Source organism: Triturus cristatus, chromosome 3_1, assembly GCF_964204655.1.
Source record: "Triturus cristatus chromosome 3_1, aTriCri1.1, whole genome shotgun sequence".
Classification (NCBI taxonomy): domain Eukaryota; kingdom Metazoa; phylum Chordata; class Amphibia; order Caudata; family Salamandridae; genus Triturus; species Triturus cristatus.
Window position 1 is genome coordinate 493835789 of NC_140583.1, and position 16134 is coordinate 493851922.

General features: G+C 43.2%; 1 protein-coding gene across 1 annotated transcript in view; it reads right to left on the bottom strand.

The window, feature by feature from the left end:
- ELL3 (elongation factor for RNA polymerase II 3) overlaps window positions 1–16134 on the bottom strand; it is a 250716-nt gene that overhangs the window by 130344 nt on the left and 104238 nt on the right. Inside the window, exon 4 of the mRNA XM_085644350.1 lies at window positions 10649–10812. Coding sequence (XP_085500476.1) covers window positions 10649–10812 — 164 coding nt within the window. The remainder of the gene's footprint in view (window positions 1–10648; window positions 10813–16134) is intronic.

Genomic DNA, 16134 nt, shown 5'->3' on the forward strand with positions numbered 1-16134 from the left:
TCCTACCCAGTCTACAGGTTGCATTGACGTTACTTCATTCCCGGTCTTATCTTTTCCTTCTTTTTCATCCATTTCTAAACTGTTGGAAATCATTTATAATGTGGTCTCCTTCACGAATTCTGCACATTTTACACCAGTTTTGTTACTCTTTACACCACCAATAATACATTGCCTAGCCTCTGCATAGTGTTGAAAACTACCTGTTTTTTTTTACTGTATTTATTAGCTTTAGGCTTTTAAATATCTCATCCATATGATGAAGCCATGGAACATAGAATTTAAGGAAAGTGATTCACACTTCCATCTTTGAGGCTATGGATGTCTGCACACAAGAACAGCAAGATATTCGGTCAGTCAAAGTATTTTTTTTTTGCCCAAGCGTACTGTAGGAAGGTAGGATCCTTCCGCATGTGTACCCCACTTTTTGCCTGTTGCTAAGCTGTATTTTGACTAGCCTGACTGGAATTCTGCTAATCAGGACCCCAGACTACCCTTTTTCTCCCTAAATTGTTGTGTTGAGTCCTTGGGTACACTCCAGATTGGATACTAGGGTACCCTTATCAGTCCCTGGTATATGGTACTAAGGTACCCAGGGCATAGATACCCCAGAGGTCTCCAATGGGCTGAAGCATGCATTATGGCACCCATGGGAGACCATGCAAAATGGAACTACAGGCCTGCCATTGCAACCTGTGTAAGTTGGTGCATGCACCACTTACTGAAGATATAGGTTTAGTATATCTAAGGGTAACTGCACTTAAACTTATAAGTCACCCCTATAGCAGGCCTTTGCAATCCCGAAGGCAGGGTGCTTGGTTCTAAGTGAGTGGGTACCCCTGCATAAGCAGGACACCCCTGCAGCCTATGGAGTCCCTTTTCCTGGGTTGTCAGTGAAGTAGCCATATACTATAAGATTGCATTCTGGTAAAACAAGCTGATTTACACTCCTTCTGGACTAAGCATGAAGGCTGGTCTCCACAGTTACCACTTCAAGAGCTTCCTAAGGTTGTCTAAGACCTCTTAAATCACCATAAGGGTTGTCTGGACTGGTGCAAGGTGCCCATTTACATTAGTGAACATCATATACCAGGCCAGCTTCTCACACTTACATGACTTTAAAAAACAAACAAAAATAAAAATCAACATTTTTATATTGCAAGGTGAAAAACTTACAGGCTGACTATCATCTAGTGTAAGCCACAATAGCTCAATGGGAGTTGCTTGATTGGCTAAGTATGTAAATTATGAAGAATATGTTAATCGGAACAGACACTTAACTTAGAAGATGGTTCTCTCAGATCATTTATTCTATATCTAATTGTGTTTGGTAGAAGGGAAATGCATTTATTTTGGTGACACTTCTTTGCATTATTATCAATGTAGCTTCTGAGATAAATGTAGCCGTATAAGTAATTTATTGAATGGTTAAGAAAAGTATTTTACTGAATGAGATTTACAGTGTAAATATCATAGTTTACTTTTTGTTGTGCTTTAAGAAACATTAATTTCTACCCTGTGGAAATTTTAAATTGCAATAATTATACGTGTTTGTAATCAATCAAACACTGAAAACAGTTGCATATATATATATATATATATATATATATATATATATATATATACACACACACACACACACACACACCACATAGGTTGAATGACAGAATATTGTTAGCAAACTTATCTTCAAATATTCATGTGAATGTTGTTCACAAACAGTGTCCCACTGGGTGTAGATTTTATTATTAACTCCTATGGAGCAATATTTACGTAACCAATATTTTGAACACAATATTTCTGTAAGACAATATTTTTGTTTCAATATTTTGTTATTGTAGCCCCCAATAAACATTTTTAGATTATTTAATATGGTTTTAATGAGTTTGTGGTTTCAGTCTCACATCATTTGAGCATCTCTGCTCAGGGCTTTCACCTTTTTGTCTTTATCCTCCATGAGAAGCAGTCTCCTGAACTGGATACCGAAGCCCATGTGAGGTCTTTGGTATGATTTTGTACTCATCAGTTTTTGCACTAGAAACCTCAGTCCTATATCCCTTGTCATTCATCCATTGTTGTAAGTCATGTCCCATTTCCTTCTTTTCTAGGCAATCAATAGCAGCCCATCACATTAAATGCAAGAACAATTAAATGAAAGGGAGACTACCCCTCTCCTATAGTTTTATATACATCTGTCTTTCATCTACTCACCAAGTTCAAACAGTAGATAATCTCATTTGGCAAATAATCATACAAGGTCTCATCAATTATTTAAACAATCAGCTAGCATCAGAAACCTTGCATGAAAAAGTGCTACCACCAGTATGTAAGTTTTGTCCAAGCCTTCATGTTTATAGTATCACATCATGCCCGAGTCAAACAGTATCCCCGAAAAAGAATCATTCAGGCCTTATTCACAGAAGGATTTGCGGATGCAAAACCAGTGCACCAGGCTATGCAACCGCAAAACTCCGTTTCATAATGTACAAAGTCTCATTTACAAGATGGAAAAGTAACTCGGACACATAAAAGGAGTTTTACAACCCTTTGTGATTCGCTTACAGTCAGGCGCGCAACACCCATTGGACTCAAAGGGCTTCAGCCCCCCCCCGTCGTGTGTGGCAGCCCGGGATGAGACACCTTCCCGGGCAAAAAAGCAGCCGCACCCGAGCACTTCACAGGTCTTTAAAAGACCATTTGCATGTTAATGAGGCCTCGCTGTTGTTTCACCCCTTCTAAGAGCCCCTGCAGCTCCACTCTGCCTATTGCTTAAAGTTCAGCCCCCCCCGAAATTTTTGCTCAGCCCCCCCCGAAATTTGGCTCTAGTTGCGCCTCTGCTTACAGTAGGGGGCACAAAAGGGGAGTTTCCGCTCGTCTTTACCATTCGCAGAGTTATGCATCAATGTTGTTGTTTTTTTTTTTAAAATCTCAATCGTGGTCCCAAACCCCTGAAATGTTACAGTGCTGCAGGCTGGGGTGGTTAACAGACACAAAGGTGAAGCTGTCCCTGTGGGGTGGCTTCCCTCTGCGAATCATGTCGGGTGGCCTGATGGGGCTCCATAAGTGCGATGTCTGCTCCCCCCCCCCCTTCCTTAGCCCTGATGTCTTTCAAATAGGAAATCTGTTTTTTACAAGCAGAACACGTCTCTTTAATAGATATGGACAACTTAAATATTTCTTTTGAGAAAGCAATGCAGGGGAAGGAGGTCAGCTGTCCCTTGCAGGCCACCACCCTTTTTATTCAAAGCCACTTACAGAGGGTAACCTGCTTAATATTTATTAGCAGGCCCATTTTCAAACCCCTACAAAACGGCAATCAGCTATGTGACCTATTAGTACATAGATGGATTGCAAATTATGCCTCCATTCTCAAAACAGTCTGTGCATTTTGCACATCCCTGGTTTTCGAATGGACATAGTACATCCTGCCTATTGTTGCAATAAAACCATTTGTTAACAGTATGAAGTACATCTTTCCACAGGGAGAAAGGATACTCGCAAATGAAGAAAGTTGAAGATGGCTGCCTGTCTACTCGGGAGCTCATGAAGAACCCCATATTTATACCCCGAGATGTACAGGCCTTTGCATATATGATAAATTTCAGAGTCTATGATCATCACATCAGGAAAAGACTGAACACGCACTGCTTTTGCAGAAGGGCAGCCAGGAGAAAACTATTTCCTCCAAAATATAAAAACATCGCTGCAAGACTTAGGTTCACAAAAAGCACTGATAAACTCCACACTGCTCGTCGATATGCTCTACACAGACCTGGGCAAAGCAGAGCAATGAACAATGATTTCTTTATCAAAGACACACAGTAAATATCAACACAGGAACTTGAAAGCACACATAAATCATGGTAGCTGAGGGGTGAAGACTGGATTCTGTTCCGCAACAACAGGACCTGAACACCTCAAAAGTGTTGGGTGCACCACGAATTTCTCACTAAAACAGCCTATTCCGGAGGGACATGTGGGTCTGTTGGTTCAAAAGCTAGAGCTGAAAGTGGATTATGCAATGGCTCAAAGATCCAAAACACACCAGAACTCACCCGTATTGAAATGCACAGGCGCGATCCAAAGACAGCTGTGCTCCTCCCTACCCTGACCAACTGTTGGAATCTTTGGACAGGTGACCCTTGTATCACCGCCGGTGCGATGGCCTGCAATACCCCTGCCCTTTCTCGTACGATTGCCAGCGTTTCTAAACTTTGGCTTCACACCTTTGCATCCTTTCATTGAACACTCTCACCGCTCTCGGAGTATCCGTACGTCCCTACTCATATCGCCATTTGCTCGAAAGCATCATGCCTGAGCCAGGCATTAGTGCCATCAGCAAAGAGGCAAGGCATTCATGCCAGCCCTCTATTGTTAAAGGGGAGGAGATTCATGGGCGGTGCGAGAGGTCCTCATCTCTGCAGACTTCTCTCATTTTATCAGCATCATTTGCCTCCCGCTCGCTATCCAGCTCCTAATCCAATGCATCACCATACCACCTCACCATTGGCACTTAGCTTGCCTATGTGACTTCCAAAATAAAATAAAACTGCATATATCAATCATTCTTAGTCTAAGGTGGTCCAGGTACACCACAGGATGTGCAAAGCTTTTTCAGGAGGTCTGTGACTGCTTAGAAAATTAAATAACATTAACAGATGAATAAAGTGTATGAATATAAATGAAAACTCAAAATGTGATTTTTTTTTTTAAAGTTCTGTAAATTTGAAGGAATTTGAAATTGGAGGCTAAAGATTAAGGTAATTGCACCGTTTGATTGTGAGAGCAGTGCCAATGCATCAAACAGAATATAGTATGGATGTTGAGTGGCCTAAATTGAATTCAGAAAAGCTCCAACCTTCCCATGAAAATGTAGATTTTTTAAATACAGTTGTAATTTAAATAAAATATTTCATCATTTATGTACGTGTTTCATGAATACTTGTTTCGGTACTTTTTCATCTTGTTTTGCGGTTCAAATCATTGAAATGCTCGGGCGCAGTCCCCACCTTCCAATAATGATACATTGGGTTGCCCCTGGGTTCAAGTAACGATCACGAGGAGATCCACAGAAGTCAAAGGTTTAAGACTCACTGGTCTAAGACAAGTGAGAGACAAATCTGAGGTTTGCATGGGATGACCTTGTCTGGTCCAACTAAGGAGCAATGCATCTAGGGCCTCAGAGTTCTGTGTGCTGGAAGGACCTTTCCAATCAACCCTGGTCTTTCGTTTCATAAACCACTGCATCCTGGGTCTCGTTATCTTTATTTGCTTCAAGCAAATCAGTTGAGCTAACGCATGAGAATGGAAGACATTTAAAAAAGGCAAATGGTAGAAACCACATCCAGAGCATTGTTTAGTCACGGTGCTTTAAAATGAATGTTTTATATGGTATAAAAATACTAAATGTGGGAAAAACACTGAGCCATCTTTTAATTTACTTCAGCATCTAGGGTACATAGCGGCAATTGGAAAGGTGGAGCTTCTATACAAATAGTCTACAGCTAGCAAACATCTGGCTAGAGACCAAAAAACAGGACCAATGTGTCCAAGTAATCAGGGTTAAAATCAGATATAGGCACAAAGACATGTGCAGCGACCATTGTAAAGAGCAATAACTCTTGGCCACGAACAAACTACACCGAATCGGACGTGTCACACGACTTCATAAACCTCTTCATAAACCACATACAAACTGAAGAAACCGCTCGAAAACCAGGTATAAATGTTGCCATGTTCCCTGCAGGAATGTGCCTAGGTTACTGTGCCTCCTCCCTCTATTGTCGCCTGCCCCAGGGACAGGTAACAGATGTATACACGCCTGTGGAGTTTAAAATCCTCTCATGGCAACATACCTGGTGTGCCATAGCAGTATCAAGACTCGACTATGCTTCCAAACATGGTTCAGGTTCACACTAGTGCACACTAGCAACAACCTGAACAACTCATTGCACACAGGCATCGACACAAACCCAAAACCCACACATTATGCAGGCAACTCGGCCTATGCATGAGCACAGACAACTGCACAACAGCCAGAACTCACTACCTACACATATATGAAGGAAAACACCCTTTCATGAATACAAGCAGAGCACTTTTACTTAAGAATGTGAACATCCAGACTCACACTGCGTATCCCTCCACTATAAAGTGCTGAGCCATAAACTTATCAAAAGCTATTCCATCTAAAACATGGCTCACATTTACATTTATTCCTGCAAAATTAAAAAAAAACTCACAACCAAACATACTTGGAAACTCAGCAAGTCCCCATGACACTGTTGTAAAAAAAAAAAAAAAAATACATAACTGTATACATATTACTGAGTGTAAAAGTAACAAGCATTGAAAAAGGAACCAATGCAAGCTTTCCATGGTTAAGAGGGGTTTGCATGTAGTTTGGTAAGAAGATTAGTGAGACGCGGGGATATTCGCTTGCCAGGAGTGTTACCTTTGTAGATCTTAAGTTCTCTGTGGTCTCAAAACAGGAAAACTGCTGCCGTCACACTGTTTGCACCGAGTTCCCACACCACTTCTAATAAAAATGACACCTGGTTCTATCACCGCAACAAGAAACGTCACAGAACTAGACACAGATACATTAAAAAATTTGCAGGCAAAAAAACCTTTTTGGAGCTGCGGAAATTGAGCCCAGGGTCATCCACCACACCAGGGAAACCTACCAACACCAGGCATGGAAGTTCAAGGTGGAGTGGTTTCCGCAGATCTTACTACATTATCTTACCCACAATGCCCTGCAAACCTCAAACTTCAGCTAAAAACACACACTTCCCTCACATTTCTGTGAGGAAAATTTCCAGAGTCTGCAGGGATCCATAAAATTCCTACCAGGCAATCCCCAAGGTGGGATCCACTTGGGAGAATCAGCAATGCTGCCTCTGCCGTGTTGATCAGTGCTGGGGGGAGCAAGGAAAGGGAGCAGTGCTGCGCACCAAGCACTGATCATAAGTTAAAGCAGACCGCACCATTAGAGTGGTCTGCCTCACTTTTGATTTGCTATAATATCAGTGCGCTGCGCGTGCTGGCATTGAAACAAATCACCCAAAACATCAAGCGCTGGTAACGAGGGATGATTTTCTCTTATCCCCCACCCTTGACTTTAGCAAGGGAAATACTTCGGGTATTTTCACCATAAGCGGTCTCCTTTTCTTGTGCGACCGTTATGTTAAATAAGGAACAGATGCACCTTAGAGATTGATTCAGCTGGTAGTGTGATCATAACAAGTCACAAAATAAGAATGGAGCACTAGAGGTAACACTCCATTAAAGCTATTTGCAGAACCTTTGTATTTCCAAGTGCTTACAAGTAAGTTATCAAACAAGCATTGGCAACGCCATTAGATTTAAAATGACAAACTATTGGCTTTGCCAATGCTTACTTACTTGACCGAGAAATCAAAAAAAAAAGAATCTTCAAATAAGCAGTGAAAGGATACAACTCATACAATCAAAACACTGAGACCAAAATGATTCTGGCAGACAAGAATGGGGTCCAAAGACATCAAATCAAGAGCAAACATCTATCTGATAAAGACAACAGAGTTATCTACTTGTGACCAAGAGGCTGACCCAAAGCCCACTTTTAAATGTATGTTACGCATTGGCAATAACAGCTCTTCAGCACACAGTTACTGTGGTCTGTAGCAGAGACCTTAAATCAGAAGCTGGAAGTTAGTGGCAGCACAACCAATGCCAGGGTTGATGTGTGAGTGAGTGATGGACTATCTTTCATAACTGAACACTATATCTTAAGTGGCAGCAAGCAAACAAAATACAGTGCATGCAGCGACCATAAGAACTGTGGCCGCCCAACAGTACCATGTCTAGGATATAACACAGATGCTGCCTTGTGTGCTAAAATACAGGAATGGGTGGATGGGAGACTGCCGCTCAGTGCAGGCAAGGATAATAAAGTGGAACAGCTAGCTTTAATACAAAAACAATCCCCGGGATTACCAGGAAAACCCATTCCTAAGGTTTGGAAACTACAACTCAAGGTGAATAAAATTCACAAATGATTAACAATGGACATTTATTCACCGACATCACGTACGGAATGAGATAATTTGCTTACAACAGCAGTGCCACATTTTCAACATTGCGTGCAATAGGATTTCAATTCTTTCAATTCTTTCTCCAGAAGTTGCAAAAATAGACGACAAAACAGGGAAACCCACCCACGATTGAGCCCAATTACAACACTCCCAACAACTGAAAATACCAACATTTGATCAACGAAAGGGTACAGTTAGAAGGCAAAGGTTGCCATAATGTATGCCACCTACACCTCAGACCAGTCTCAAACCACATCAAAGTAATTTTCGAACATCATTGTTCTGCATAAGATGCAATATGTCTGTCCATCATCTTTGGGTTTCAGCCGATCTCATCTACACCAATATGAAACCACTAAGAGGATTCAGGGGGTGGGCAGAAGTTGATGTTCAGTGCAGGCGAAAAATGGAGTAGGCTGGCGATGGGTTGTCTACAGCCCTCCAACCTTGGATACCATCCCGTGGAGAAAGTCCATGGACCACAATCCATACCGTCCCATATGCCTATGAAAGGACTCTTTTGGTGAGCCCTTCCCAAGGAGAAAAGTATGAACGAAGGGACACTGTGTGCTAGCCCCCTCCCCCAACATTCCTGCCCATGCTATTGTTGTGGTGCATGTTTCAGAAGAGTCAGAAAAGAAATAGCTCCAGTACAGAGGTTTAAGTGCAAAGAACTCTCTTGCAAATACCTTATATTGTCCTAGCTCAGGCATGAGTAGTGAATCCAGTCCTGATTTATTTGGTGCATTTTGGTTCTTGTAGTCTTTCTGGTTCCAATTATAAATGCAAAAATACAAATCCTGCGAATAATACCAGCTTTGGATGGTCTCCCTAAACCTGTCAAAGACAACCGGAGAGATTTGCACTTGGGTAGTGTGCATGTAGAAACCCAAAGGTCTATTTGTGTCCAACTCGTGACACCGACGGCACACAATTGCAGTGCAGTTCAAACAAAAAGTACAAAAGACTGACTTTCTAGTAAAAATCCAAAACAATTTAGATTTGTAGGAAGTATGTTTTAAGGTACAGGGGTCTAAAGCAACACAAATAATGCTGGATCCATGCCATATTTGTGGGATATCTTGGCTACATAAATAGGTTCCATATGATTACAGTGTATGCAAACTTAACTTGAGCATATCCTGGAAATCTGGCAAGGATACAGTCCTCTTGGTCCTATGCTACACACCTAGTTCTACACATCTTTCCTATGCAAACACAGAGTGTGATGCAGCAAACAACCAGGCCTGAATTCCATCAACTCATCTGAACGAGGCCAAACCTACCTAGAAAACTAACCTCCTGATACAATCTGACACGGCATCACGTGGAAGGGTTGTCTGCTGGGGCAGAAACCATCTGGAGATCATGAAGGAGGTTTACCAACATCAAGCACTGACTCCAAAAAAGATAGATGCAAATTGGTTAATTCTGCACCTGGAAAATGGATCATTTGCTGGAGCCCAATTGTCTGTTATTATGGATTCAGATAGAACATGGGTCTTCAACACTGCAAAGAGGAGCTAACCATGATATCGTTTTTCTAAATATCTCGGAAAATTTCCTTCCTGAGACCTCCTGCAGTTTTTCCTTTATCTTCTTTCATCTCACACCCACAAATACATTCACACACCCGTTGTGGTAGCTACAACTCTGATATAAGCATTGATTGGAAGAACCACGGGTCCCTGGAAGAGATGGCGTCTAGATGTGTAATGAGCAAAGTGACTTTTAGCATCTCCCATTACCGGCTGATGGGAGAGAACAGACTTTTACACTGCAGCCCAATAGGGTCGCATGGACAGGCTAAACTACAATGAAGCGGAAAATGCGGCACCGTCATCGCTTGTATTCTTGTCAGTTTTGTATGATGGTCTCCCTTTTGTTTTATTTTAAGAAAACAATCAGTCTTAAGTCCATTATTAAAAAGGTTTCACAGGCTCCATATATACACATGAAATTTAATTTCGTTCTCTATGGGACTAATATCAGCAAACGGCATTCTGGGGGATAGCCCGTAGTCAAGTCTCATAGCGCGCCCCTAAGACGTCAGCGCCGAGCGACGGCTAAAGGTAATGCAGGAGGTTTTAATAGTAAAAGCAAAAAAAGCTCCAAACTTTACAAAAAAATGCAAAATGTTTAAGTATTATTGGGTACCGAGGAGCAAGGAAATAATGTGATTTTAGCAGCATCATGCAATTTGGCTTAACCACCTCTGCTCCTCGAAACACAATTAACAGTAAGAAAGCAACAACCCTAAGGGAAGAGTAAGTCTCGACTTGAGACTGCACCTGTGCACTGATGCTTTACAGTAGGCCTCGCTGTCTCGCTCGCCCTCCCAAATAAATAAAACATATCTTCCAAAACAATTTTCAGTGGGAGTGACCCGTCTCCTTCAATACTTCTCTGCCCTTTCTCACAGTGGAAACTGATGTTGCCTCTCCAACCAGGGTACAGCAACAGCACACCCCCCACATCTGCTATAAGAGGGCTTCTATGCACCTGCTGATCAGCAATAGTGGACCACTCTAAGAAGTGTTAAGACTAGGAATGACACCGTGGGGCTGGCTTACTGCGATAGGAGGCGCCAGGTTTGATCTCGATGGCCGCCCTGCTCCACGTCTCCTTCTCCGCCTGCGACACACGGTCGCGTGTAAGCTGGTAGGAATCGTCAGTGGCGCAAACAGTGATTTTATCCTGGATTGTGCCCACGCAGTCCAGATGGCTCTGCCCAGACCTGTAACAAAAGATATAATCCTATTATTTATGTATTATGTACTCCCACCACCAAATGCTCACAGCTCAGTGACGAAAGATAAGATCATAGGTGACATGGATGGAAGGCGCGTGTGTGTGTGTGGGGCGGAAGGGGGCAGCAAGCTCTGCCGTACCCACTAGTATAATTATATTAATTATAAATATATTTCCACACACACACAGGCTAGTTACTTCCAGAATAGTAAGATTTCAGGAATAAATCAACGCACATATAGTAGGCTGATTATAAATAACTTTCTTCAGTAAGCAGCTTCCTACAAGGGCGAGTAACCCCCTTCATGGACACTTACCTTCTCCCTGGCTGCTAAGGGCAAAGCAAGAACCACCCTCCTGCACGAAGACTTACTTTCTTCACGCAGAGCTACATCCATCCTGCACAGTTCTATGAAGAAGGGAAGCTGCAATGCAGGTACTGTATACAGCAGCCTGCAGGGGAAGGGTGTTTCATGCAAAGTAAGCTGAAATTGGCTTTTCAAAGCATATCAGACTGCAAGGGGCTGCTTTGTTTTTCTGTTATTTAAAAAAAAAAACAGCAAAAATAATGTTTAAAAAAAAAAGGCAGCACTTCCAACGGCAGGCAATACTGTGCAGGAAGATTTCTACCTACAAGAACGATACACTTCCTGCAAGAAGACTAGAACTCCTGTGAAGCAGATGCGCTTTCTAAAGGGGGCATGCGCTTCCTGCAAGAGGAGATACACTTACTGAAAGAAAGACATACTTCCTGCATTGTGAGAATACTTCCTGCACGGGGAGTTAAAGGTCCCACATGAACGATATATTCCCTGCAAGGAGGATGTGCTTCATGTAAGAGAAGAGATGGTCACAGCAAGGGGATGTTATAATTTCTGCAAGGGGAGTTACTTTTCCTCCAAGGAGGACACCTTATAGAAAGTATATATACTTTAAGTAAGGGGAGATGCGTTTGAGGCAAGGGCAGATATACTTCTTGTGTAGATGTGCCAACATTTGTAAATACAAGGGGGGAATATGCAGCAGAGTGAGAGAGAGACCAAAGTTGTAATGGGAGAACAAAGTCTCATACAAAAGGCACGAGCCATTCAGGTAGAAGGCAATTTATTATCAACGTTGGTCCCTCAAGTGACCGACAAAGCAGAAAGGTGCTGTTAGGGCTCCACTCTCCCCCCAGTTGTAATCAGATCCTTGTCTTTACCTAGAAAACAGACACCGACATTCTATGCATCATCACATTCTCACTAATTTATATGAAAAAGTGATGGCTGGAATGCTTGCATTAATCTCAGTTACTGGTAATTTCTCGGGCCATATACCAGTCCATAGGTATTTTGCACACCATGCCACCTCAGTTTGAACCCAGTCATAAGCAAATCAGTCCTGACCCTGTTCCAATGGGAACAGTCCAGCCAGAACTGCCAGGCCAGGTCCTTATCGACCCAGAACACAAAGAACCAAGACTGGTTTCGCTCCGATTAGGGCTCATCAGCCAGGTATAGCCTAGTCTCAGTGACATAATGTGTCATGGAGAAACTGGTCCCAGTTTGCTTGTGTTCCGGTTCAGAGAATCCCGAGCCGGCATTTAGGGTTTGACTGTTCCCAATGGAGCAGTGGCAAGACTGATTGTCATATATATGGCTTGGTCCATATATATGCATGGAGGCGGGGTCCATATATATGCATGGAGGCATGGTGCACAAAATAATGCTGATTAGGGTGCAGCCCTGAGCAACTGGGAGTGGCCAAGATTAATTCAAGCGTTCCATCCATTACTTTTTTTGTATATTTCATCACATTCTCACAGCATCCACATTCAACATTCTACAACACGACTGCTCAGTCCAAGCATACACAGATACATCAAGTCACTACATCACCCCCTTTCCTTACACACAGGACAAACCAGATATGACATCACTATCTCATTCCCTTTCCTTACACACAGGACCAATTCGAAACCAATGCAAAAATGACCGAGAAACAACAAGACAAACTCACACCTTTTTTATCCCACAAAAGCAACGCACACAAGGACAAAACACTCCATGACACTCTCGCACACATGCAACCAACGCCCAGGCATATCAGGTGGTTAAATGAATAGGATGAAGTACCATTAATAGAATCAAGTGCCAGACCAAAGGAAGAACATAAATCTGCACCCAGTACTACGCCCCATGGAAGCTGCACACATTTCAGAGGGTCCACATACACAATGATGAAAGCCCTAGGTATGCACAGACAAACTTCTGAACGCCAACAATCTAACACCAGTTACTTTCCAGTACACTGAATCACATGCACAAACAAGACTATCACAAATGTACTCTGCCTCTAGTACTGCGCGCCTGTCAAATCCTCCCATTTGTACACAATCATGACTGGTCCAAGAGAACTAACAGGTGAAATGTTGTGATGGGAGAAGGTGGTCTCCATACAAGAGTCAGCGACCACTCAGGTGGGAGGTAAGTTCTTTATTCCATGTTTAGCCCATGGGCTAACATCATCTGTGCAGATAGGTCTTGTAAGGGCTCCACTCATCCTCCAGCTGTCCCAGACTTCAACCAGGATGCAGACACTAACATTCCCTGCATCATCACATTCTCACAGCATCCACACTCCGCACTCTACAGCAGGCTTACTCAGTCCATGCACGCATAGACACAATCACTGGCGGCTCCTCCGCTATGGAGTAGGAGCGTCACCCCACTGCTTTTAAGCAGTGCAAAGTAAAGGAACTTTGACTTATTATCATTTCATGTTTCCATGCTGCTTTGTGGGCAGGCAAGTGGGGGAGGGGAGTGGTTTTCCCACTCCTAAGTGCACATAACTGTTTGACCGCCCAAAACAGTCATGCACACTTTCCCTGTTCTCCATGCAGGCTGCATTACAACCTGTGTGGAGAACATGCCCAGGCCCCCATTCCCTGGCTGAGCATCGAACCAGGACGCTTAGACCAATCACAATGCTGCATTGCAGCGTTGTGATTGATCTGGGAAGCCTGGGTGCTTACCAATCACTACACTGCATTGCAGTGTTGTGATGGGTCAGAGGAGCCTGGCTGTGCTAACTGTTCCTCGGGTCCGATAAGGGGAGCAGGAGCAGAGACGCGGGACTCGGTAACAAGGTAAGTGTTTTTTTTAAAAAATATTACGCACATAATGTCAACACATCAATGTTAATTGTTCACTGATTTACAGTAGAGCAAAGTATATTTCAAGGTGGACTGATTGACAAGGAGAAGATGACCATCAACATTTTTGGATAAGGTAGGTAGAGCTCCCTAATACATGTGGCAGCATGTATAAAATCTATATTCTGTGAAAGAGAGATCGATGTCTTGCAAGGGGAGATGTACTTCTGGAGGGACAGACTTCCTTCAGGGAGAAAGATACTTCCGCCCCGGGTAATACTGGCAGAAAGACCGACACGTTCTTCTGAAGCCATGTTGTCACGAGATTACTGGTCAGAGGCGCAACTAAAGCCACATTGGGTGGGAGGGGGCCTACTAAATTTTTCAGGGGGTCTAATTCTTCCAGCCATAGTCAGAGTGGAGATGAAGGGGCTCTAAGATGGGGTGAAAAAAACAACTAAGCCTCGTTAGCAAGTAAATGGTCTTTTAAAGACCTGTGAAGTACTCGGGGGTGCGGCTGTGTGTGTGCCAGGGAAGCCGTCTTAGCCTGGGCTGACCCACACGACGCGGAGGGGCTGAAGCCCTTTCAGCCCAATGGGCGTTGAGCGCCTGGTACTGGTCATACAGGGGAAGGAGCGGAGGGCTGGACAATGCAGTACATTGGATAACAAACAGGAATGCCGGGTGTTGGGCAACAGCAGGGAGTCTTGGACTGTACGAACATCCTCTGCAGGGGTGTGATCCCAACTCTAGGGACTAGAAGTATGCATTGTGCAATTACAGCACATTTCAGGCCGCGCGTCAAGTGTTTGGCATAGGAGTGTTATTTTCTTTACCATCACTCTGAATAAATATTTGTGTAGAACAAACAAGGTTCACGCTAAAATGATACCACTGCCATCTGGAAGTAAATATTTTATTGGAGTGTGCTGTAAATGGAGGCATTGCTATCTAAAGCAAACAAGCCATGTTTTATTTCACTACCCAACATTCAGCCGGAAGTACGTTGGGATCCTCCGGTCTCGGTGAGGGAGTAAAGGACAGATGTGGGTGACGATGACTACGTGCGTGTTGGGGGTGCACGCAAGGCCTGGGCTTTGTGGGCGAGCTACACTAAGAGCAGTCCTTTGGTACCCACATGCTTCCAACTGAAGTGGTCTTATGCACCGTCTGTGGATATCTGGGTTATGTGTATGGCGCTCACACAGTTTATGGTGGGAGTGGGTTTGATATCTTTCTTATGTGCAGAAATCGGGTACAATTTATTATACATTTCGGTGGGTGTCTAGGATTCTTGTATCTAAGTAAGAAAGCTGCTCAGTGAGTAATTTGGACAGCAGGGCTGCAGATATTTTAAGAAGGAGGAAAATGTCCAGTACGATGGAGAGAAAGAGAGCGGGGGGAGAGCGAGACAAAAGAGGAGAGAAAGAGAGCGAGAGAGAGAGAAAAGGGAGAGAGAGAGAGAGAAAAAAAAGGGGAGAGAGAAAGGGGAGAGAGAGAAAAAGAGAGAGAGAGAGAGAAAGAGAGAGAGAGAGAGAGAAAGGGAGAGAGAGAGAGAGCGAGAAAGAGAGAGAAAGAGAGCGAGAGCGAGAGCGAAAGAGAGAAAGAGAAAGAGAGAAAGAGAGAGAGAGAGAGAGAGAGAAAGAGAGAGAGAGAGAGAGAGAGAGAGAGAGAGAAAGAGAGAGAGAGAGAAAGAGAAAAAGAGAAAGAGAAAGAGATAGAGAGAGAGAGAGAGAGAGAGAGAGAGAGAGAGAGAGAGAGAGAGAGAGAGAGAGAGAGAGAGAGAGAGAGAGAGAGAGAAAAAAAGGGGAGGGAAAGATGGGGAGAGGAAGATGGGGAGAGAGAGAGAGAGATAAGGGGAGAGAGAAAAGGAGAGGGAGAGATAAGGGGAGAGAGAAAAGAGGGGTGTGTGCGTATATATATATATATATATATATATATATATATATATATATATATATATATATATATATATATATTTTCACTGAAAAAACCATAGGTTTTAGGGAAAGTTAGTTAGTTGGACATTTCACTCATACAAAACCATAGAAATTCCCCCGTTATAGTTAGTTCAGCACACTATAACTTGCGCGCCCGCAATGCACTGCTGATGACGTCACATATTACATCACTCATGACATGGTCAGTGACATCACTCACAACATCACTGAT